Source organism: Thamnophis sirtalis, unplaced genomic scaffold (genome assembly GCF_051295495.1).
Source record: "Thamnophis sirtalis isolate CommonGarterSnake01/CBP01778 unplaced genomic scaffold, rThaSir2_p1.2 scaffold_14, whole genome shotgun sequence".
Taxonomy (NCBI): Eukaryota; Metazoa; Chordata; class Lepidosauria; order Squamata; family Natricidae; genus Thamnophis; species Thamnophis sirtalis.
The window spans coordinates 26,075,646-26,100,616 of NW_028261394.1; the positions used below are offsets into that span (position 1 = coordinate 26,075,646).

Sequence of the window (24,971 nt, forward strand, 5' to 3'; positions counted from 1 at the left end):
GGTAAAATGAGGACCCAGATTGTTGGGGGCAAATAGGCTGACTCTAAACTGCTTAGAGAGGGCTGTAAAAGCACCGTGAAGCGGTACATAAGTCTAAGTGCTTTTGCTATTTCAGATCAGTCTTTTTGGGAGGAAATTCTCCCCTGTTGCGTTTCTTAATGATCAACGGCCTGAAGAATAAATTGAATAATGAAGCGTAGCTGCCAGAAAGAAGCCTCTAGTGACAAAGAACCAAGATGAGTGATATTCAGCAAGGCTTCTTGGCTAGCTAGAAAGATCGACATTCAAACATATGGTGACTTTAATTCTGTGTTTATTGATGGGATAATGTTCTTTTGGCTTTGTGTGGAAGGAAAAAGGCTAATTTTGGTTCCCCAAAGAAAGAGGCTACCATATTTTTTGGAGTATAAGACACACCTTTTCCCCCCCAAAAAGAGGGTGCCCAGGACTGAGTGGTTTAAGGCTGTTGTGCAAATACAGATAGTCCTCGACTTACAACCACAATTCAGCCCAAAATTTATGTTGCTAAGTGAGAAATTTGTTTAAGAGAGTTTTTGTTGCGATATACGTGCAGGTATGCATTCAGCCATACTGTAACACTATAGAACAGAAGCAATAATTAACCATATGATTAAATCAGTAAACTAAAAGCAATAATTGGCCATATGATTAGATCAGTAAGACAAACTGTCCAACTCCAAGCGTTGATTAAATCAGTACCCTTAACACTAAGCAGATCAGCAACCACAGACTTGTAACTAAGCGTTGATTAAATCAGGGGTTACAACTGTTTAACTCTCAAACATTAATTAAGCATTGGATGTTTGCATGATGATAAAAGGTTTATTGACTATGAGTGTTCTTCGAGTCTACATGAGAGTAAATGAGTTACCATATACTGTAAACTTGCACAATCATGATTGGTCCGCATTGGCTATGTGAATCCACCCCTACTTGTGTATGCTCAATAAAAGAAGCCCCCAGACTTCGTTCTGGGTCGGTTTCGTCCCGAAGGAAATTCGTGTCCGAGTCTTCTTTCCTCATTGGCTTCATGAACGACCCACGGAGAAATCGCAAGTTTTGCCTCATTTTAGGACCGATGAAATCTTCCACGTTTCCCTGGGAGAAGAATGCCAACCCATAGAGTGACTGTTTCCAAAACATCTCTTCTAAACTTGAACCAGACCATGAGAGACACACAAAGGAAAAGGGACCAAGGGAGGAAACTTAACTGGCGTGAAATCTCAGCTCTGACTTTTACGCTCCTGTAGTTCACTTGACTGCTAGTAAATTATACCTTTCTCAACAACTGGAGTTAAGGATTGTTTTTACTCAGAAGCCCAAGTTGAGGCAGATTTGACATTGGCCTTCAACATCTGGGGGGGATTTGCTACCCCAAACCCCCACATTTTATGGAGCCAACAGAAGATTTGGGTAAATGGCAAAGATGGCTCATGGTTCAAAGATCAGGCTGAGCCAAAGAATATTGAAACATGTGTTAGGAATATAATCTAATGGTTGGGTTGGCAATATATAAATCATGTAACAATGCTGTTTCTTTAAATCATACTGTAAAATGTGATTGGTTGCTGTTTTCCTCAATCGGCCATAAGAGGGAGCCAGAATGACTGTTAGCTCTCTATTTGTTAGATGCTGGGCTGATCTGATCTGAGTGTTTTTGGAAGCTGGCTGTTAGAAAGTGCTGTCAGCTATTGTAAGTTTTGCAACTGCTAGCAAACTTTGAGTACCAGACTGTTTGTATGTTTATGGACTATGTTATTTGTATTATCCCTTAACTGAAAGACGTTGATGACTGACTGTCTTATCCGTGTATGACTTGGACTGTGTGATGGACTCTGATACCTCTATTTCCATGAAAGTAAAAGCCTATTTAAACTGCAGTGTCTCTGTATGCTGGTTTTTGTGTTCTCCAACACAACTCTCACAACGCTTCTCTGAACGCACTCGCTCTTCCAACGGGGAGCTTACTTAACAACGTAGGAAAAAAGAGAGACAGTTCAGATGATAGAACGTATCTCCCACAATCACTGATTTTCACTCATGAAGTTGCTGCCATTATCATCCTGGTGAATGAGGAGTTGGTTCACAATAACTGCAAAGGAAAAAAAATCAGTTTTCAGAAATCTTCCTACCTCAGTTTTGTAGCTCAGCCTTCAAAACATGGTGCCATTTCTCTGCTTAATAAATGAGTAGCAATTCCATCTTTGCTGGTGTCATTGCTGCCATTCTGCTAAGATGCGCATCGCAAGCTGACAGCCTGACATCAGTAACGGGGGGAGGGAGCAGTGGGGGAAGGGATAGCAATAGCAGTTAGACTTATACACCACTTTACATTCAGAACCCAGATGAATCAAAAGCAAGCCATCCCATCCTCTGGGAAGCCAACTGTCTCAAGGTCACACCAAAGGAATGTGGAGCCATGCGCATGCACAGAATATTTCCCAAACAAAGTGTTAACTGGACATTGGCTGATAATCAGGGAGTTGGCCAGGAACAAGGGAAAGTTAACGGTATCTTTTGTTCGTGAAAATTTCAGATCCAGCTTTGCGTCTTCTAGGACCACTTTGGCTTTAGTAATGTATACTTTTGGCTAATTATGGGCCAGGAGTCTTTCTTTCTTTCCTAACTGACCAGGCTGGAAGAGTTGACAGCTAGTGAGATAAGGAAGTGTGAGCCCAGAGTACTTATGTCTGGATTCATTGCTCCCCGAATACCCCAATATTGGTGCACCGTTTAGTGTTGCATTATATACAAAACTAGCTACAGGTTACGCATCAAACCCTAACTAAAAGCAAATTATGGCTTAGTGAAATGTGTTACCCCAACCACGCATCCCAATGCCTGCTGCTTTCTCATACCTTCAGTAGTTGGGCGCTTGGAAGGGTTATAACTGCGACACTGGTTGATGATTTCCCGTAAATAGGGCGGGCAGTCTTCCGACAAAGGCTCCTGTACTTTTTCCTTATGAACCTTCTCATAGATTTCTTGAGAGTTGCAGCCTAGAATCACAATCAGAGAGGTTGCAAGGTTTCACATAGATAGGCATACCGAGAGCTTGCATCCAGAAATTGTGACTGCTCCATCATGGGAGTTTTTCAAGAAGCGATTATACAGAGATGATTGTCTGAAGTCGTATATGGCAGGAGTCCCCAACGGGGGGGTCTGCAGCCCACTACTGACTGGGCCACTTTCAGGGCAACTATGACTTGGATGATTGTTTGTTTGTTTGTTTGTTTGTTAGATTTATATGCCGCCCTTCTCCCAAGGACTCAGGGCGGTGTACAACATTAAAAAAAACATATATTACAAGTTTAAAAAAATTAAATATTGTATCCAAAAAACAAACCCAATTAAGATGAACAATCACATTTTTAAAAAATTGATTAAAATTAACAATAATCAAACATTTATTTTATTTTGTTCAGGCCAGGCCGGTTTGCTGGAAAAGCCAACTTTTTAGGGCGCATCAGAAGGACTGGAGGTCAGGGATTGAGAATCTCCCGAGCCACTGAGGTCTTCCTGAATTTTATTTTTTATTGCTGCCTTCTGCGCCTCTATCTGGACTTTTCATATACGTTTCCAAGACTCCAGTAACAATTTTATTGGCCGCACGACAGACATCTGTATTTGTAAAGGCGAAAAAAATCAGGGAGAGTCCTTAAGCAAAGCCCGGCTGATCATTGTCTGGGATCATATCTCTTAGGGTGTGTTGAAAGAGGGATCTTTCCTGACTGCTGCAAAAAAAGGGCTTGACCTGCCCAAGAGCAGCAGATGTGGAAGAGAGACAAGGGGTGGAGGGGAGCAATGAATCACTCCAAACTGTAGCCAGCTGGTCTTTGTCTCTGCAGATAAAAAGGAAGTTCTGGGAATCTGCACAGGAAGTCTCCTGTGCAGATTCAGAAAATCCAACTTCCTCAACCCAAGATCTGGGAAAGTCCTTGATCCCAGGTTTCACTTCTACTGGCTCTTGATTCAAAACGCCTCCATTTTAGGAGCCTCCAACACAGCCATTCTGGGCTGCTCTGGAATCACTGCCCCTGGCCCTCTCTGCCTGTGCTCCATCTCCAACTGCTGAGCTGAGACCACGGCAAGAGGAAGGGCCAGAGGGCTCTTTATCAGCATGGACCAGACCCTTGGGCAGGAGAGCAGTTTCCCTTATCTCTTATCTTCCCTTATCCCTCAGCTTTCCTTCTTCCCCACCAATGGAGAAGTAGGATATGGCATTCCTGATAGGGGAGTGGGACATGGCCCTCTTCCACTAATTGGCAGGAAGACAAACCTTGAGAACTGTTCAATGGCAGCCTACTGTAAGAAACCCCAAAGCAGTGTTTCTCAAGCTGGACGACTTTAAGAAGTGTGGACTTCAACTCCCACATTTCAACTTTAAGATGGATGGAATTCATGGTTGGCTGGAGAATTCTGGGAACTGAAGTCCACCCATCTCAAAGCTGTCAAGGTTAAGGAGCCCTGCGCAGGGGAATGCCATGAGAAACACCCCCCCCTTTAGAGAAGGATTAGGGGAGACATGATAGCTGTCTTCCAATATTTGAGGGACTGCTGAAGAGAAGATGGACGTGCTCTCCAAAACAACTGAAGGCAGGACAAGAAGGAATGGGTGGAAGATCATTAGAGAAAGATCCAGCCTAGAATTCAGGAGGAATTAATTCTGACTAAGAAAGCAATTAAACAATGGAAGAGCTTGCCTCTCAAATTTGGGTGCTCCATCACTGGAGGTTTTCAAGAAAATATTGGACTACCTTTTTTCAAGGATAGTATCATTTTGGCAGGTGGCTGGACCAGAAGACCTCCAAAGTCCCTTCCATCCCCACAGTTCTTTGTTTTACACAGTGGTTGTGCCACAAGATGAAACTGTACCCTTCTGTTTTACCTACAGCATCCTCCCCCGTAGAGAAGAACCCAGACCTTCCCCAGAGAAGAGCCCAGGCCTCACCTGTAAAGGGGAGCTTCCCAGTTGCGATCTCCCATAGCACAATCCCAAAGCTGAAAGAAAGGAAGGCAGGAGCTGTCACACAAGGGGGCCAAGAGATGGCAGCTCCTTCCCTGCCATTATCAAGCCATGGGGTGGCCCATCTGAGTGGGCCCTGACACATTGGCCAGATCTGCACAATACTATTCAGTCTCCAACCAAACATCACGACATCACGGCTTAGTAGATTCTGTTGAAAGCTTTTAGGCCTTTCATGGTTTGCAAAGCTAGCTAACAGTGGCCTATTCAATAAATCATGGTTAAGCAAATGGCTGATGTGTGGTATGGATGGAGCCACTCTGGGATTCATGGCCCATAGACCCACCTTGAAGGACACCAAGGGTGGGTCATGGCATTTTGCCCTTTTTTTACCCCTCTCCCTCAAGATGGCAGCCTGCGACTAGGGCAGAGTCAGTTCTAACTAGGGGTTTTGATATCTTCAGAATGCCTTTTGGGGTGCTCCCGCTCAAGGGAAGCCTTCCTCCCCTACTCCCCAAGATCCAGCCTCCACAGTGGGCCACTAGCCATGACAGTGGCACTCCTGCAGATTCATTTCTCAAGGAAAGCTGAGTTCACATGTCCCACTAAGCCTCAAAAGTGGCCTATTGTGTGAATCCAGACACCGTAATCATTAGTTCAAGGTTTATAACTTAATATGTCGGGCATACACAGCTATTGGAATTTAGTCAAGTCACGGTTAAAGAAATTGAGTATGACATCTGAACTCTTGTCACTTCCTCCTTTCATTACTGCTCACATAAGGGAATCTCCAGAAAGGAAACTGAGGGAGTTTCAATGCCACACAAATTACAGATATTTGGCTGCTCTTCTCAAAGCGGCCCCTGGAGAGACAAGGGAGGGACATGTTGCCATAGATTGCTGGCTCTCTGCACAACACACTTTAACCTTGATACTGAATTAACCCATTTTCTGTGCTCCCACAACATTATGAATTCTAATGGAAAAGGCTAAACCACATACAGACGGGCATCCACTGGCAATCCTAATCCAATTTAAAATTAATCAAGTTCAACATGACATAGCAATGCAGAATTCGGTCTGAAACTGACCCCATTAAACCGAGGCCATACTGAGCTCCAGAAAACGATGTGTTGACCCCACATAGCTCTTCATAGCTGCGAAGAGGCAGGATACAGACATACCTGTATATTTCACTAGCCAAGTTGTATGGGTGGTGTAAAGAGGCCAGGCCCTCTGGACAGATGTAGGCTAAAGAAGACACCGGCCTGGAGACTTTATCCTTGCTTTTTCGACCGATGGAAGACTCAGTTTGGTCCAGTTTAAATCCTGACAACTGAATGGAATGGAAGCAAAGTGAGTTCTGTGAAGCCTGTTTGGAAATGCATCCACAGCCAATGGAGTTATTAAGGTTTTATAAAGCGGTCCTAATCGCCTGAAGTATTAGTACTGCTTTATAAAGCTTTATAAAGTAAGGCCGCACCTGGAATACTGTATCCGGTTTTGGTGACCACATTATAAAAAAGATGTTTGAGTCTTTGGAAAAACTATAAAGAAGAGCAACCAGAAGGATTAAAGGCCTGGAGACAAAAAGATACGAAGAACAGTTGCAGGATTTGGGTATGGCAAATCAAGAGAAAAGAAGGACTGGGGTGGGGGTGGGGACATGATAGCAGTATTCCAGTATTTGAGGGGCTGCCACAAAGGGAAGGGGGTCAATTATTCTCCAAAGCACCAGAAGGGAGGACATGAAACAATGATTGGAAACTAACGAAGGAGAGAAGCAACCTAGAACTAAAGAGAAACTTCCTAACAGTGAGGATAATTAACCAATGGAAGAGCTTGCCTTCAAAAGTTGTGAGTGCTCCATCACTGGAGGGTTTTAAGAAGAGACTGGACAGTCACTTGTCTAAAATGGTAGAGGGTCTCCTGCTTGAGCAGGGAGCTGGACTAGAAGATCTCCAAGGTCCCTTCCAGCTCTATTTTGATTGAGTTGTGTTAACAGGGAGTCCCTGTAATTCTGGCATCCACCCAACTAGAGCATCTTCCAAAATCATCTCCCATTGTTATACTTCCCCAAAGTAGTACAATGAGGGCTTATATCCTTCCAGGGATGGATGGGTAATGCTAGGAAGATATTGACTCCCTCAAATACAACACAACTTTCTAAGGGCAGGTTTGTGTAGGTTTTCTCCAACATAATCTCACTGAAAGGAAATACAAGCCCCCTCTTACAATTCTGTAACGATTAGACTTTTAGGCTCATTGTCTTTAAACCAGAAAGTACAGGTAGAGATAATCCTTGACTTACGACCACAATCAAGCCCAAAATTTCTATTGCTAAGTGAGACAGTTCTTAAGTGGGTTTTGTACCATCTTACAACCTTTCCTGCCACAGCTGTTAAGTGAATCGCTGCAGTTGTTTAGTTAGCAACATGGTTGTTAAGTGAATCAACCTTGTCAGAAAGTCGCCAAAGGAGATTGTATGACCCAGGGACATGGCAAACGTCATAAATACGAGTCATATGCCAAGCATCCGAATGTGACCACGGGGATGCTGCAACGATAATAAGTGTGAAAAATGATCGTAAGTCATTTTTTTCAATGCTATTGTCACTTTGAACGGTCACTATATGAACTGTCGTAACTCGAGGTCTATCTTTATAGTATAGGGATGCTACATGCAGACCTCACCTTTACACAGTAGCCCTTGGCAACCAAGAATTTGGAACTGTTGATGCAACGATGCAGTTGGCACTTCTCTCCTGTCTGGTGCAACCTGCAGCCAACAAAAAGGAAGAGCTTCACCCAATTCTTATGTGCAGTTTATAGCAATGGCCCCCTCTAAGCAGTTTACAGTCAGCCTTTTGCCCCCAACAATCTGGGTCCTCATTTTACCCACCTCAGAAGAATGGAAGGCTGAGCCAACCGGAAGGAAGGAAAGAAGGAAGGAAGGAAGGAAGGAAGGAAGGAAGGAAGGAAGGAAGGAAGGAAGGAAGGAAGGAAGGAAGGAAGGAAGGAAGGAAGGAGGGGCAATAGCACTTAGACATATGCAGCTTCACAGTGTTTTTCAGCCCCTTCTAAGCAGTTTACAGTCAGTCTCTTGCCTCCAACAATCTGGATCCTCATTTTATCAGTCATGGAAGGATGGAAAACTGAGTCAACCAGAAGGAAGGAAGGAAGGAAGGAAGGAAGGAAGGAAGGAAGGAAGGAAGGAAGGAAGGAAGGAAGGAAGGAAGGAAGGAAGGAAGGAAGGAAGGAAGGAAGGAAGGAAGGAAGGGCAATAGCAATAGCACTTAGACTTATAAACTGCTTCACGGTGCTTTACAGCCCTCTCTAAGGAGTTCACAGAGTCAGCCTCTTACCCACAACAATCTGGGTCCTCATTTTACCCACCTCAGAAGAATGGAAGGCTGAGCCAACCAGAAGGAAGGAAGGAAGGAGGAAGAAAGGAAGGAAAGAAAGAAAGAAGGAAAGAAGGAAGGAAGGAAGGAAGGAAGGAAGGAATGAAGGAAGGAAGGAAGGAAGGAAGGAAGGAAGGAAAGGCAATAGCACTTAGACTTATATGCCGCTTCTCAGTGCTTTACAGCCCCCTCTAAGCAGTTCACAGAGTCAGCCTCTTGCCCCCAACAATCTGGGTCCTCATTTTACCCACCTCAGAAGGATGGAAGTCTGAGTCAACCTTGAGCCTGGTGGGATTTGAACTGCTAAATTGCAGTCAGCCAGCATTCAGCAGAAGTAGCCTGCAGTACTGCACTCTAACCACTTTGCCACCAGGGCACTTTTCCAAATCTGAGACAGACCTGATCCCTCAGGGCACACCAGGCAGCCAAGGCTTAGTCAATGAGTCCTTTACTAAGACCTAAAGCTCATTATTCATGGGTCAGGATGTATTGAAGACCACATGGGGAGGCTGGGACTGAGATCCCTGGATATGTGAAGCTTGTAGACCTGTGGCGGTGCAGTGGTTAGAATGCAGTATTGTTGCAGGCTAATTCTGCCCACTGCTAGGAGTTCAATTCTGATTGGCTCAAGGTTGACTCAGCCTTCCATCCATCTGCGGTAGGTAAAATGAGGATCCAGATTGTTGGGGGCAAGAGGCTGACTCTGTAAACTACTGAGAGAGCTGTAAAGCACTGTGAAGCAGTATATAAGTCTATTGTTATTGCTTTCCCACATTCTTTCCCACATGAAGCAGTATATAAATCTAAGTGCAACTGATATTGCTATTCTTTCCAACATAAAGTGGTATATAAGTCTAAGTGCTACTGCTATTGCTATTCATTCCCATATAAAGTGGTATATAAGTCTATTGCTATTCTTTCCCCCATTCTTTCCCACATAAAGCGGTATATAATGAGTGCTACTGCTATTGTCAGGACAGGATGAGACAAGAACTGGTGTTGAGGATCAACCTTCAGGAACACCTGCTTCTTCTCCCTCCAGCCACACACACCTGTACAGCCCAGCGGCCGCATCCGAAGCCATGTCGCAGCGAATCTTCCAGGGCAGGTCCTGTTCTTTTCTCAACACTTCCCGCAGGGTGCCCTTCTCACAATACTCAGTGACTATGGAGAACTGTGGAATTGTCCCTAAAGGAACAAAGATCCTCCATGAGGAGATGGCTACTCCTGGGAGTCTGCCCCGCTTAGCTCACCTGGCCGGGATGCTCCGTTTCTCAACCCCAAGCCAGAACAGCAAAGGGAGCCCCCCAGTGGTGGGTTTCAAAAAAAAAGGAACCTATTCTGTGGGTGTGGCCTCCTTTGTGGGAGTGGCTTGCCGGCCATGTGACCTGGTGGGAGTGGCTTGCCGGCCATGTGTTTTCTCTCTCTCTCTCTCTCTCTCTCTCTCTCTCTCTCTCTCTCTCTCTCCTTCCTTTTGTCTCTCTATCCCTTTTTTCTTTTTTTCTTTCATCTCTCTCTCACTCTTTTTCTTTCTTTTTTCTTTCTTTCTTTCTTCCTTTCTTTTTCTTTCTCTCTCTCTCTGTGTCAGTGTGGGGGGGGGGCAGTGGAGGGTTTTCAAAAATTTTGGAACCTCTTCTGTAGGTGTGGCCTGCTTTCCAGGTCCACTGGTGGAACCTCTTCTAACCGGTTCGGTAGATTTGACGAACCGGTTCTACCGAATAGGTGCAAACTGCTAGGAACCCACCTCTGGAGCCCCCCTACCCCACCCCCTGCTCCGCTTAGCTCCTGTTCATTGAACGAAAGGCAGAAGTCAGCTATGCTGGCTGGGGAACTCTGGGAGATGGAGCCCAGCCATCTTCAAGTTGCCAACTTTGAGAAACAGTGAGTTAGAATGAAATACAAATGTTTTGCTGATATGCAATGGCAGGTTTTGCACAGAAATCTACCTGTGGCTATGTTGACCGCCTCACTGGAAGAGCCGAGGCTGAATGGCTGTGCCTACCAGGAAACATCTGCCCCTTGAGTTTAGGTCCCTGTCCAGAGTTCCCACCCACAATCCTCTGAAGAGCTGGCTCTGAAAAGCTGGCCACAAACCTTGCCATTCTGCCAACAATGGAGTGACAGCAGCGCTCCTACAACCTCACTTCCCTTTTTCTGCAGGAAATCTCTCCCCTTACTCTGCACGAAAAGAATCGGTGGAAGTTAGAGGGGGCTGCATCAGGACAGGAAGTCCTTTCCTTTAGTGACTGTTTGAAGTGACAGTCGTGATGGAAAAAAAGGGACTTATGACCTGTCCTCAGGCTTACAACTTTGCAGCATCCCTGTGGGTCTATGACAACTCGCCACAGCCAATTCACCCTGGCCAACCTGCCACGGGATCACTCACTGCAGGACAAGAGTCGCACTAATGTTAAACAAACAGTGGAATAGAATCATTAAAGCAGTGTTTCTCAACCTTGGCCACTTGAAGATGTCCGGACTTCAACTCCCAGAATTCCCCAGCCAGCGAAATCCAGACATCTTCAAGTGGCCAAGGTTGAGAAACACTGCATTAAAGGAAGGATGCAAAAGGAGGGATAGAGTGAAGTGTGAAATTGTTTTGTAATTTATTTTAAATAATTAAATAGAATTGTTAAATTGTCCCAAGGTGAGTTGGCCAAGGTGAGTTGGCTATGGCCAGTTGTCCCATTCCAAATCCCTCTAGTCCAGTGTTTCTCAACCTTGGCAACTTGAAGATGTCCGGACTTCAACTCCCAGAATTCCCCAGCCAGCATTCGCTGGCTGGGGAATTCTGGGAGTTGAAGTCCGGACATCTTCAAGTTGCCAAGGTTGAGAAACACTGCTCTAGTCACCTGATCAAAATTTGGCACTTGGCAAACAGCCATGAGTTTATATAGTTGCAGCATCGCAGGGTCTCCATTTGCCACTGAAGGGAGATAGTCACATGAATCAATGGAACCTTTGCTATTTGCTTCTGTTAAGAATGGATTTTTGCTATTTTACTTCTGTAAGGGATTGGAAAACAAATAAGAAAGATACAACCAAGAGCTACCCAGGAACATTCTGCTCCATAGATAACCAGGAAGGGGGGGGGGCAGGCAAGGAGCTGCCCAAGAATGCCCATCAAACAGATAAGGAGAGCAGGGATACATAAAGCTACAAGGGATGCTCTACAGACATGCTTTGGAGATAAGAAGGACACGGACAAGACATTGCCCACATTGAGTAACAAACATTGTCTCTGACTGGCTACATGAGTGCATAAGTTCTTAACCACACTCTCCCCAGGTGTGGCTTTTTCCTTGCATGCCTGTATGCTGTGAACTTGCCCACCCAGCTCTTTTGCTTTGGCCCAAATCAAAGCCCTTACTTTTTCCAAGCCTTTCCTTAGTCTCTTTTTGGCACTTTGGTGACTCTTAAGTACATTTTGGACTTTGCCGCTTGGCTTCAGAAAAGCAAAATCAACGGAGGAAGCCAGATTCACTGAACGACCGCACAATTCACTGAACGACTGGAGTGATTCGCTGAACACCAACACCACCCCCGCTGGGTAAAAAAGATCGCAACATCCAGTGTGACTCACTTAAAACCCGCCTTGCTTAGCAATGGGAATTCTGGTCTTAGATTGTGGTCATAAGTCGAGGACTTCCTGAATTCATCCCCATGAGGCTCTTCTCCAAATCCCAAGCCAGCCAAAGATCTTACCGCTTTCGTCAATGCAGATGCCGTACAAGCGCACAATGTAGGAGGACTCCAGCCTCTTCAGGGTCCTGATCTCCTCCTCGAAGATCTGCCTCACCTTCCTGCGAGAAACTGAACAGGGTCAGTCTTGGGCAGGAGCTGATGGCCTCGCCCTCAAAACCCACCCACCCCAAACAGAGAGAAGGATTTGCAACGATGAACAGATTAGCAGAGTTGGAAGGGACCTTAAGTCCTCTAGTCCAACCCCCCACCCAAGCAGGAGACCCTACACCATTTCTGACAGATGGCAGTCCACTCTCTTCTTGAAAGCCTCCAGTGATGAAGCTCCCACAACTTCCGAAGGCGACTTCTGTTCCATCGGTTGATTGTTCTCACCGTCAGAAAATTCCTCCTTTTTTTCAGGTTGAATCTCTCCTTGGTCAGTTTCCATCCATTATTCCTTGTCTGGCCTTCGGGTCCTTTTGGAAAATAGCTTGACCCCTTCCTCTCTGTGACAGCCCCTCAAATATTGGAAGACTGCTCTCATGTCTCCCTTGGTCCTTCTCTTCACTAGACTAGCCTTGCCCAGTTCTTGCAACCGTCCGTTGTATGTTTTAGCCTCCAGTCCCCTCATCATCCTGGTTGCTCTTCTCTGTACTTTTTCTGGAGTCTTTTTCTCGAGTCTCAATATCTTTTTTATAGTGACCAAAACTGGATGCAGGATTCTAGGGATGGTCTTACTAAGGCTTTATAGAGTGATATTAGTACCTCCCTTGATCTTGATTCAATCCTTCTGTTAATGCAACTTAGGATCTCATTGGCTTTTTTGGCTACCGCCACACACTGCTTACTCCTATTTAGCTGGTTTTCCACTAAGACTCCAAGATCCCTCTCACAGTTATTGCTATTAATCCTGGTTTCACTCAGTCTATCTGTGTCCTTTTGGTTTTTCTTGCCTATGAGGTAGAGATATACTTTTAATTCAGCGCTGAAACAAAATCTCGCCCCATGTTTTGGATAGTCCTACTCTTACTGGGAATCGACTTCAGGTGGCAACTGACCTTGGCTAACCTCAGAAGCCTGAGCAAGTCAGTCCTTGGATGGGGGACCACTCAGAAACCAAGGGGACTTTATTCTAGCCCAAAAAGGCTGGGGCATCCCAGAACAAAAGGCAAAAGTGACAGCTAACCACTTGCTGCCAAGAAAATGTCCATATGGATGCATCACATGTGTGACATGAGGAAGGGCACCATGACAGTGCATGATCTGGGATGTCCCTTACCTCCTGGAACAGCCTCCCCCCATAATCACTCTGGCATCTATGCTGGAGTTATCCTGGGGAGCCATGAAAAGAGAACTTCCACATAAATCACTGGGTCAGCCCTGCCAGGTAGGCCATCTAAGAAAACCAACCCTATAGGAGGATTAGAACTAGAACTTCATTGAGATTGGCCAACATTACATAATCCTGCAAGTCTACTTGTACTTTCCCTCCGTTCCCTCTTTCTTGCAGTACAGCAGCATTTAAGTGCCATTCTCTAAACCAGTGGTTCCTAAACTTGGCAACTTTCAGACTTGTGGAATTCAACTCCCAGAATTCTCCATCTAGCTCTTCTGGCTGGAGAACTCTGGGAGTTGAAGTCCACAAGTCTTAAAGTTGCCAAGTTTGGGAACCACTGCTCTAAACAAATCAGTCTCTAGGTAATCACCAGAATGATTGAGGGCCAGGCCTTTTCAAATCTGTGCAAATAAATGGATAAAGTTATCCCTAGAAGACAGTTTTTGTTTTCTTTCAGGTCTGATTGCCGGAGACTTCTTCGACTAGTTCCTGCAGGATTTTTTTTTCTTTTGTGATAATTTAAATTTTTTTAAAAAAAGAAAGACAAACCTATAAACAAACATCAAGCACTGACAATAAAAAAATGTGTACAAAAAAAATAACAAATGATAAGTATTGCCTTAGCACTAACATTAAACATAAATTCAATGAGATTCATCACTGGAAGCTTTCAACACTAGACTGGACTGCCATTTGTCAGAAGTGTGTAGGGTCTCCTTCTTGGGCAGGGGGTTGGACTAGAAGACCTCCAAGGTCCCTTCCAGCTCTGTTAATCTGTTAAATTTGTTAAAATTATCCTCCCTGGTTGAATGTTAAAAAACATGTCCCTGCAGTTTCCTTGGCAATCTTTTTCAGAAGTGGCTTGCCATTGCCTCTTTCCTAGGGTGGAGAGAAAGTGACTGGCCTAAGGTCACCCTACTCGCTTTGTGTCTAAGACAGGACTATAACTCAGTTCCCCAACCTGGTGCCTTAAGCACCTCAAATTGGCTGTGAAGACATCTTCACTGGACAAAGGACAAAAGCAGGAGGTGGGAAGAGCAGCGATAAACAATGTGAAAAGTACAAAGTGGAGGCAGCAGCTGGAGGAAAAAGTCAGCTTAAGTTTTCGACTCGAGTCTAACAGCTTCTACCATCCCCACAACCGCCCTTCTTCACTCACTTGGTGTTGATGGTCACGGGGTTTTTGAAGACTTTGACGGCCACCGGACTTTTGTAATATTCTCCTTTGTACAGGACGTGGTCTTTCATCTCCGACAGAAAGGCCATCTTCGTTAAGAAGTGCCTGTCGATCTCTGTGATTTCCGTTTGAGCTTCTTCCTTCTGCCCTGGAAACAAGCATTGAACGGAACGAAAACAGTGAGGCTACCATCCTGCACTTTTCAGTCACAAAAAATAAAAACAGCCCGAAGGAGAGAGGGACTTTCCAACAACGTTTGAAGAGGGAGGCAGAAAAGATGACAATGCGAGATAGGATGGCTGAGATAGGATGGCCCAGTCTGTGCATGTTCTTATGTGCATCGCATTATCCTATTGTTGCCTTGAACTGTGAGTCGGGTGGCAAAAAAGTCTGGATAGTGGGCGTGACAGGACCTGGAGGCAGCAGAAACAACTGGAGAAGATTACAAAATGCAAAAGACCTGCAAATAGAAATAAAGATTGTGGCAAAAGAAAGCAAAGGGAGCACCAGAGGTGGGTTCCTATCAGTTCGGCCAAGTAGGTAGTAACTCGGCCACCCACGCACCCGAACCAGTTCTATTGTTGGTGGTGCCATCTTGAGTTTTGCTTCTGCACATGTGCAGAACATTCTCCATTGCAGAAATGTAATTTCCCCCCCTTTTTTTACGTTCCACGCATGTGCAGACCTTTTTAGGCGTAAATGTGCATGGAGAACGTAATGCCGGTAGCAACCCACCCCTGGGTAGCACCAATAGTAATAGGTGCCTTGGATGCAATCCCAAAACAACCGGAGTGCTGCTTGAACAACCATCGGCACTGACAATATCCCCATCAGTCAATTGCAAAAGGCAGCTTTTCTCAAAACAGCCAACCTCCTGCAACGATACCTTTAATGTCATCCAACATCCATATCAGGCTATCCCAGGTCCCTGGGAAGGACTCGGCAGGGGGACAAAAATGCCAGATCCAGCCTGAACCCCTGGCTGCCTGTGCAACGAACTATAATAATAACACAAATGCACACATATCTGGAAGCAGTAGAAGTGATGTGCCAGTGCCTGGAGGCTATTAGGGTCTGGATGGGAGTAAACAAATTGGCACTCAATCCCGACAAGACCGAGTGGCTATTGATGCTCCCTCCCAAAGATTGGCCAACTATTCCATCTCTCAGGCTGGAGGGTGAAATTATACGCCCCTCAGAGAAGGTTTGCAATTTGGGAGTCCTCCTGGACCCCCAGCTGACTTTAGAACACCATTTGTTGGCTGTGACCAGGGGTCCTTTGCCCAGGTTCGCCTAGTGCACCAATTGCGATCCTACCTGGATCGGGAGGCCCTTCAGATAGTCACTCATGCCCTTGTGACCTCAAGACTGGATTACTGTAACGCGCTCTACATGGGGCTGTCCTTGAAGAGTGTTCGAAGACTTCAGCTAGTCCAGAATGCAGCCGCGCGAGCGATCGTGGGTGCACACAGGTACACCCACGTTAAACCTATCCTCCACGAGCTGCACTGGCTACCTATTAGTCTCCGGACTCGCTTCAAGGTGCTAGTCGTTACTTATAAAGCCCTACATGGCATCAGACCTGGGTACCTGAGAGACTGCCTCCTGCCAATTACCTCCCATAGACCGATCAGATCGCAAGACTAGGCCTCCTCCGGATCCCATCTGCCAGCCAATGTCGGCTGGCGACTCCCCGGGGGAGAGCCTTCTCTGTTGCAGCTCCAGCCCTCTGGAACGAGCTCCCTGTGGAGATCTGGACCCTTACTACTCTCCCGGCCTTCCGCAAAGCCACAAAGTCTTGGCTGCTCCGGCAGGCTGGGGGGGGCTGTTGAAATAGTCAGCCCCACGGGAACTATGAATGTTGTGTATTTTAAATTGTTGTTTGTCTATTGTCTATTTATCCCCTTCCTTTGTTTATTGTAAGCTGCCCGGAGTCCTTCAGGAGTGGGCGGCATACAAGACCAATAAATTCAATTCAATTCAATTCAATACCGCTGCAAAAACTGCAAGGAAAAAAGCAAGGCCCAAAGCTCCTTTCTTTCAAAAGACAACGGGACTTTTTTGTTTTGCTTGAAGACGTTTCGCTTCTCGTCCCAGATGCTTCTTCAGTTCTGACTGAATGGTGGAGAATGGAAGGATTTATATTCCTTGTAGTCATCTGATCCTTAGTACTCTCTCTGAGAGTCATTGAAGCTACTTGGAGATTTATCTGTGTCCTCGGGGCCACCTAAATCTTGTGATCTGCTATTTTTTTCTGGAAATCCATTCATACTCGGCACCACTCAGTGTTCATCCCTAAATGCGTAGCTAAATGTCTGTCGAGATTCTCTGTCATCCGTTGTCCCAAAGGTGCTTTTTCAAAAGGCAACTCAACTTCCTTTATTTTTTCTTGAAGACATTTCGATTCTCATCCAACAAGCTTCTTCTGTGCTAAGGACCAGATGACTGCAAGGAATATGAATCCTTCCATTTCCCCACCATACAATCAGAACTGAAGAAGCTTCTTGAACAAGAAGTGAAATATCTTCAATCAAAACCAAGAAAGTCCAATTGCCTTTTGGGGAAAAAAACACCACCTTTGGAACAACCATAACCTGGATGACTGAGAATCTCCATAGAAAAAAAAAAGAAAAAGGCAAAACGGAATTTTTCTACTGGGCACTATTTTTAAGATGTTTAGGAACTGATGCAAAATACCTTCCACCTATCCTTCTTCTTTTAAATTTTCTCTTGTAGGTTCTGGTGTGCTGTGTTGTCTCCTTAGACAGGTTCCATCCATCCATAGTGCTAGATTTTTTTAAAAAAAATATATGTTTTTCCTTTCAGTTTTCATAGCAGCATCTATATGTCTGCTTGTGTGCTTGGAAGCCGTTTGTCTAACGGTGGCAATATTCCTGTTCTGATGTTGACTCTTGAATGCAGACACAGATTTCAGGCATGGGTCACCCTCCCTCCTTGGTAGGCAATCGCGATGGTCTCATTTGAAGACAAAGAGAAGTTGCCAGATCTCAAAATATTAGGAAATGACACTGCTGAATGTGGGATTCATGATGCAACAGTCCGAATATAAAGGTTGGAAGGTCACGAAAAAGGGGGCCTTCTCCAACTTAATTCTGGCCCAAAGAGCATCCTCAGAGGTATAAGCCACTTCTAGAAGAAGGGAGAGCATAGAGCAGCTTTCCCTGGTGAGAATCCCACAGAAGCACCGAACTCCAGAATTCCCACCCTGCATGAGTTAGCATCTTATCTCCCATTGAACACACCTCCCCTGGGATGGCTTTACCTGCCTCTAATTGCTTAGAAACATCTGGAACTTATGAGAGAGAGAGAGAGAGAGAGAGAGAGAGAGAGAGAGAGAGAGAGAGAGAGAGAGAGAGAGAGAGAGAGAGAGAGAGAGAGAGAGAGAGATTCCCTGTTCCATTTCTCAAAGGAAGCACAGAACAGAATAACAGAGTTGGAAGGGACCTTGTAGGTCATCTAGTCCACCATCTCCCACCCCCACCCAAGCAGGAGACCCTACACCATTTCCAGTGGTGGGTTTCAAAAATTGTTGGAACCTACTCTGTGGGTGTGGCCTCCTTTGTGGGAGTGGCTTGCCACCCATGTGACCAGATGGGAGCGGCTTGCTGCCCATGTGACCGGATATGAAATTATGAATTAGTACTTAGGTCGGTCCAAATAGCTATTCAGAAACACTGGCATTAAAACATGCAAGTCTTAAAGCTGTCAAGTTACAAGATCCTTGCCAGTGGTGGGTTTCAAAAATTTTGAAACCTCTTCTGTAGGTGTGGCCTGCTTTCCGGGTCCACTGGTGGAACCTCTTCTAACCGGTTCCATAGATTTGATGAACCGGTTCTACCGAATAGGTGCAAACTGGTAGGAACCCACCTCTGACCATTTCTGACAGATGACAGTCCAGTCTCTTCTTGAAAGCTTCCAGTGATGAAGCTCCCACGACTTCCGAAGGCAACGTCTGTTCCATGGGTTGATCGTTCTCACTGTCAGGAATTTTCTCTTTATTTCTAGGTTGAATCTCTCCTTGATCAGTTTCCGTCCATTATTCCTTGTCTGGCCTTCAGGTGCCTTGGAAAACAGATGGACCCCTCAAATATTGGAAAACTGCTATCATGTCTTCCCTGGTCCTTCTCTTCACTAGATTAGTGAAGACAAGAAACAATGGATGGAAGCTAATCAAGGAGAGAAGCAACCTGGAGAATCTTCCTAACAGTGACGACAATCAACCAGTGGAACAGCTTTGCCTTCTGAAGTTGTGGGTCCTTCATCACTGGGGGTTTTTGAAGAAGAGACTGGACAGCCATAGGTCTCCTGCCCTACCCAAAACATAGCCCTACCTTTGGCCATCTCCTTCCAGCAAACTTTGTCTTCCGCCAGATCTTGGCAGCATTCCTTGCTCACCACGCACTTCTGGAAGTTCACTAGCACCTTCTGCTCCACCTGGAGCTGCAGCAGAAGTCCTTGGCCCGTATCACCAAAGCGCTCATTCAGGTTTGCAAACTCTTCCAGCATCTCCCCAGCCTTGATGAACCTCTCCAGTATGTTATGGTTTTTGTACTTCTCAAAGAGTCCGTGGGCTTCAAGCAAAAGGTCCAGCATGCTCTGCAGCATCCATGTCAGACTGGAGGACAGTTTGCTGGGGGGCTGAGCCTTGAGGAGCGCAAGAGGTCTCAGGAGGACCTCCATGCGCTTGACAAGGCGCTCTTTCTGCTTCTTGCAGTACTTCATGTGCTGATATTGCCCGTAGATGACATTCGCAACGGCTAGAATGCGATCCACGATTTCCATGGCTGCAAGGAAGGAACAATCCTGTGAACAAAGCATGACTCAACTGGCAGCTAGAATTGTATTTGCACAAAATTAGAAAGCAGACAAAATCCCATCAGAAGGAGAGATAATAAAGGAGATATTAGATTGTGCAGAAATGAATAGGTTGACATTCAGAATAAAGGACAAAGAGGAATAAGTCTACTACAGGACATGGGGCCGATTTTATGATTGGCTTGAAAAAAGATACAAACAGAAAGGAACAAAGCACAAAACAAATAACTCATTATTAAATCAGGAGGAAGGGAAATAAGAAAGTATGAAAATGTAAATATACAGGCAGAAACATGATATTAATTGACAAATGTTAAATAGCAATTATAAGAATGTATATTTAAGAATGAATTTGAAAGGAAAAATAAAAAACTTTAAAAAAAAAAAGCATGGCTCAACTGGACTGTGCCCTTCATCTAACCCAGAAGACTTCAGGTACAGAAGACAACTTACAATGGCCCAGAAGTTGGTTTTTGAAGCCTGTCCCGTTGCGCTACTGGGAATCCTAATCAAGAAACCACAAGAGTGTGGAAGAGAGGAAATCAGTAAAGGGAGGAAGAGAAGGTTAGGAGAGGGGGCAGGGCGGGGGAAGAGGAGGAGAGAAAGAAGGACTGGAAAGAGGAGAGAGGAGAAGAAGAGAGGAAGGGGAAGCAGAGAAGAGAGGGATGACAGAGGGAAGAAAGGAGAGAGGGGGAGGGGGAGGGGGGAGGAGGAGGAGGAGGAGGAGGAGGAGGAGGAGGAGGAGGAGGAGAGAGAAGAAAGCGATGGATAAGATACAAATATGGTGTATTGAGAGCAGAAGAGCCAATAATCATTCTCGGGGGTTGATGGTAAGACAAATTGACGTAAATATTTAATAATACAAAACAATGATGACTACGTGGTTATTTATATGAAAATGAAAAAAATAAAAAACTTCATAAATCAAGAAACCATGGGAATCGTAAGCCCTCCATGGACTTACAATTAGGAAGCTTCTTTGGCAAAAGATAGACATCCTCACCATCACCAACATCTTGGGAAGCCAACCTGCGCGGCTTCAGTTAGGTGCAGGGATTCTGAAAGAAGTCATGTTATTTCAGGCACGGATCACCCTCGTTGCTTAACAGGGGATCTTTTTTGAAATCAGGGGCTACCACCCCAAAGCACCATCTTGCCTACTAATACAAAATGATTACACACCATTGTATTATGGGGTCCTTAGGCTGCCCTTATTTTAGGTGATAGAGATCTGTCAATTTGGTTGACCCTTAGATCAGGGGTGTCCAAACTTGAGAACTTGAGAAATTCCCAGAATTCTCTGGGAGTTGAAATCCACAAGTCTTAAAGTTCCCAAGTTTGGACACCCCTGCCTTAGATGGAAAACCATCTAAGACTGAAAAATCTAGGAGACTTTCCAGATTAACAGTCGGAAGGGACTTTGTAGGTCATCTAGTCCAACTCCCCTCTTCCCCGCCCAATCAGGAGACCCTACACCAGTGTTTCTCAACCTTGGCAACTTGAAGATGTCCGGACTTCAACTCCCAGAATTCCCCAGCCAGCATGCTGGCTGGGGAATTCTGGGACTTGAAGTCCGGACATCTTCAAGTTGCCAAGGTTGAGAAACACTGCCCTACAGCAATTCTGACAAATGGCTATCCAGTCTCTTCTTGAAAGCCTCCAGTGATGAAGCTCCCTCAACTTCCGAAGGCAACTTCTGTTCCATGGGTTGATTGTTCTCACTGTCAGGAAATTCCTCCTTATTTCCAGGTTGAATCTCTCCTTGGTCAGTTTCCATCCATTATTCCCCAAAGATACTCTGAAAGAATCCCAACTCTTTTCCACATTAATGCCAAGAAAACTTCAAACATGGGAAGCAAGGACAGCATTCTAACTCTATCTTGGGGAGAGCGGCCTCCATTACAAGTCTAACTCAGGATGTGAGCAGGTCCTCTCCGGCTCTTCTCTGCTTTCATTCTCCTGACATTCAGTTCTTCCCCAACCGACATTTTCTGTAAGTTCAACTTGGCCTCAACTGTGAGCTGCCTCTCCCGCGGGTCTCTTCAACCGAAGAAGCAACTTTCCTTCTCCCTCGACCTCCTCCAGCTTACCTCGAGTCTCTAAGATGTCTTCTCCTCGGCTTTCTCTTGTGTTTTCACAAAAAACACAGCAAAAACCTCCTGCAATTCCTCTTTTGGCCCTACTTCCTGGCAAAGAGTGATGAAATGGATTATGCAAGCTGGGGAACTCTGTGTGCCACTCAAGCTGTAAATATAGTTTCAGTTTCTGAAAAATACCCCAAGCTTCACAGGAAAACCTGTGAAAAATCAGGAATGAATGAATGAAATTATTTCATTTTTATCCTGCGTTTATTACTGTATAAATAACTCAAGGTTGCAAACATACCCAATACTCCTTCCTCCTGCTATTTTCCCTACAATAACAAGTAAGTTGGGCTGAGAAAGTGACTGGTTCAAAGTCACCCAGCCTGTTTCCATAGCTAAGGCGGGCTTAGAATTCACAATCTCCTGGTTTCTAGGCCAGTACTTTCACCACTGCACCAAAATACTGTAGCTCCCATCTAAGGTTCATCACACAGTCAGCCAGATGTTTAAATTGGATTTAACATTTTTTAAAATCCATCTATCAAGTCCTTCCTAAGGTTCTGGACTAGGCAGCTGTTGTTTGATGCTGTTAAAGCATCAATAGGCCAGTTCAGACATAACAAGGATTACAGGAGTGCCATTTTACTGTTATGGAGTGCAAGTAGTCCTTGGCTTACAACAGTTCATTTAGTGACTGTTCAATGTTACAACGGCACTGAAAAATAGTGACTTATGCAACACTCCTATAGTCACATGATGAAAATTCAGATGCTTGGCAACCGGTTCAGATTTATGACGGTTGCAATGTCCTGACATCATGTCAATCACCTTTTGTGACTTTATGACAAGCGGAGTCAACGGGGAAGTCAGATTCACTTAACAACCGGGTTACTAATTTAACAATTGCAGGAATTCATTTAACAACTGTGGTCAGAAAGAGAGTAATATGGGGCAAAACTCACTTAACAAATGTTTCACTTAGCGGCCTAAATTTTGGGCTCAACTGTGGTCGTAACTCGAGGACTACCTGTATAATAACAGAATCTTGAAATGGAATTTTTTATTTTTGTTCTCTTACATACCATTTTAAGTATACATTCACATAATTATTATTATTCTTTTCATTTGTCATTCTTATACATTTATAATTTCATTTCATAGGTTATAATATACAGTTTGGGTTTCTTTATTTACCATCCCTTCCGCCTATTGTAACACCATCTTATTTTCCTTTCCTTTTCTCCTTCCCTCCCTTCTCTACTTTATTCCATCCTCCTCTTCTCACCTCTTTCTGCTTTCCCTCTTCTTCCTTTCATTCTCTCCTCCTCTCTCCCTTTCTTTTCTATTATTGTAGGTGTCTCTTTCAGATATTTCCTTGGGATGGTATTTCCGCAAACCCAAATAAAATTTAGTATCATTTCTTATTCCCTTTACTTCGCTAATCTATCCTAACTATGTTCCTTCCTCTTTATATCTCGCTCTTGAATATATACTTATGTATTTAACATTTTCTTTTCTATTTTCCCCTTCTCCTCCGACTTTCCCATTAAATAGTGTATTGACTGGGTTCTCTATCTTCTCCCAACTTTCTTTTCTAGTTTCCTTTCATCATGAAATCTTCCCCGTGTCTTGAAGTACTCTGATTCCTCTTTATCCTTCATTTCCATTGTCAACCTTTTCATCTCTGCACAATCTAATATCTTTTTTATTAGCAATAGCAATAGCAATAGCAGTTAGACTTATATACCGCTTCATAGGGCTTTCAGCCCTCTCTAAGCGGTTTACAGAGTCAGCATATTGCCCCCAACAACAATCCGGGTCCTCATTTTACCCACCTCGGAAGGATGGAAGGCTGAGTCAACCTTTGAGCCGGTGAGATTTGAACCGCCAAACTGCAGAACTGCAGTCAGCTGAAGTAGCCTGCAGTGCTGCATTTAACCACTGCGCCACCTCGGATTATCTCTTCATCTGTTGGTAGCTTATTTAATTTCTAATTGTGGGCAAATACAATTCTTGCTGCTGTAGTATAATAACAGAATCTTGAAAGCCTAAAAGAGTTTTCCTCGGCTTTCTCTTATACCCAACAGAATGAAGGCGGGATTCTCCTGAGGTTTTTCCCCCTCACCCTTTCCACACACCTCTGACTCATTTGTTATTTTTTTCTCCCTTGCCGGCGCCTGCATTCCTTCATCAAGCTTATTGCATTTTCCTCCCAACAACTTTCTTCGTCAAATTTCCTTGCATTAAAACTGGACAAATAGGGTGATTCGCTGGCCTTGTTCCTCAGGCACAGGAGGGGTTGGCTGTTGGGGGAGCAGAATCCAGGGGAAGTGGAGATTTAAAAGCGAATGAGGCAAAGCATCAGATGTACAGATTAACAGAGCTGGAAGGGACCTTGTAGGTCATCTACTCCAACCCCCCACCCAGGCAGGAGACCCTACACCATTTATGAGAGATGGCTGTCCAGTCTCTTCTTGGAAGCCTCCAGGGATGAAGCTTCCACAATTTCAGAAGGCAACTTCTGTTCCATGGGTTGATTATTCTCACTGTCAGAAAATTTCTCCTTATTTCCAGGTTGAATCTCTCCTTGGTCAGTTTCCACCATTATTCCTTGTCTGGCCTTGGAAAATAGCTTGACCCCCTTCCTCTCTGTGACAGCCCCTCAAATATTGGAAGACTGCTATCATGTCTCCCCTGGTCCTTCTCAGCCAGGCCCAGTTCCTGCAACCGTTCATCGTGCGTTTTAGCCTCCAGTCCCCTAATCAACCTGGTTGTTCTCCTCTGCACTTTTTCTAGAGTCTCAACATCTTTTTTATAGTGTGACTGGTGACCAAGCCTGGATGCAGTACTCTAGGTGTGGCCTTACTAAGGCTTTATAGAGTGGTATTAATACCTCCCTTGATCTTGATTGTATTCCATCATGCAACTGCTGGTTTTAAATCCCTTCCCTCCATCCCCTGGTAGAATTTATGCAGTTTTTGGGCAGTTCAAGGACTGGAAGATGGTAAGCTAAGCACAGAGTATATTATATCTATGGAGATTCTCAGTCCTCCAGATTGTCAGGGCTGCAGCCTGCTGGTCATGTCTGTCCCAAAAGTGTTTTTTTTTTTAAACCAGGAAGGCAACTGGACTTCCTGGTTTTTCTTTGAAGACATTTCACTTCTTGCGATTTCTCCGCGTGTCGTTCATGAAGCCAATGTGGAAGAAAGACTTGGACATGAATTTCCTTCGGGACGAACCGACCCGGAGCAGAGTCCAGGGGCCTCTTTTATTGAGCATACACAAGGAAGGAGTGGATTCACATAGCCAATGTGGACCAATCATGGTTGTGCAAGTTTATGGTATATGGTAACTCATTTACTTCCATGTAGACCTAAAGAATACTCATAGTCAATAAATCTTTTATCATGTGCAAACTTCTAATCCTTAATTAATGTTTGAGAGTTAAACAGTTGTAACCCCT

At 44.8% G+C, this 24,971-nt stretch overlaps 1 protein-coding gene across 1 annotated transcript; it reads right to left on the reverse strand.

The window, feature by feature from the left end:
* Positions 1–686: 686 nt before the first annotated feature.
* Positions 687–19,427, reverse strand: MLKL (mixed lineage kinase domain like pseudokinase). Its single transcript, XM_087701774.1, has 9 exons — positions 18,941–19,427; positions 14,571–14,736; positions 12,097–12,194; positions 9,444–9,579; positions 7,682–7,766; positions 6,172–6,323; positions 4,973–5,022; positions 2,880–3,020; positions 687–2,113 (listed from the first exon to the last, which is right to left on the reverse strand). The coding sequence occupies exons 1-9, from the start codon at positions 19,425–19,427 to the stop codon at positions 2,046–2,048; spliced, it is 1,383 nt and encodes a 460-aa protein (XP_087557900.1). The 3' UTR covers positions 687–2,045.
* Between the last annotated feature and the right edge of the window lie 5,544 nt (positions 19,428–24,971).

Excerpts from the sequence above, each read along its gene's own strand:
- MLKL (XM_087701774.1), bottom strand. The coding sequence starts at position 19,427 with ATGCTTTGTTCACAGGATTGTTCCTTCCTTGCAGCCATGGAAATCGTG. Across the intron at positions 5,023-6,171 it reads TTGGCTAGTGAAATATACAG|CTTTGGGATTGTGCTATGGG; the intron begins GTATGTCTGTAT and ends CCTTTCTTTCAG. Across the intron at positions 3,021-4,972 it reads TGGGAAGCTCCCCTTTACAG|GCTGCAACTCTCAAGAAATC; the intron begins GTGAGGCCTGGG and ends TTGTGATTCTAG.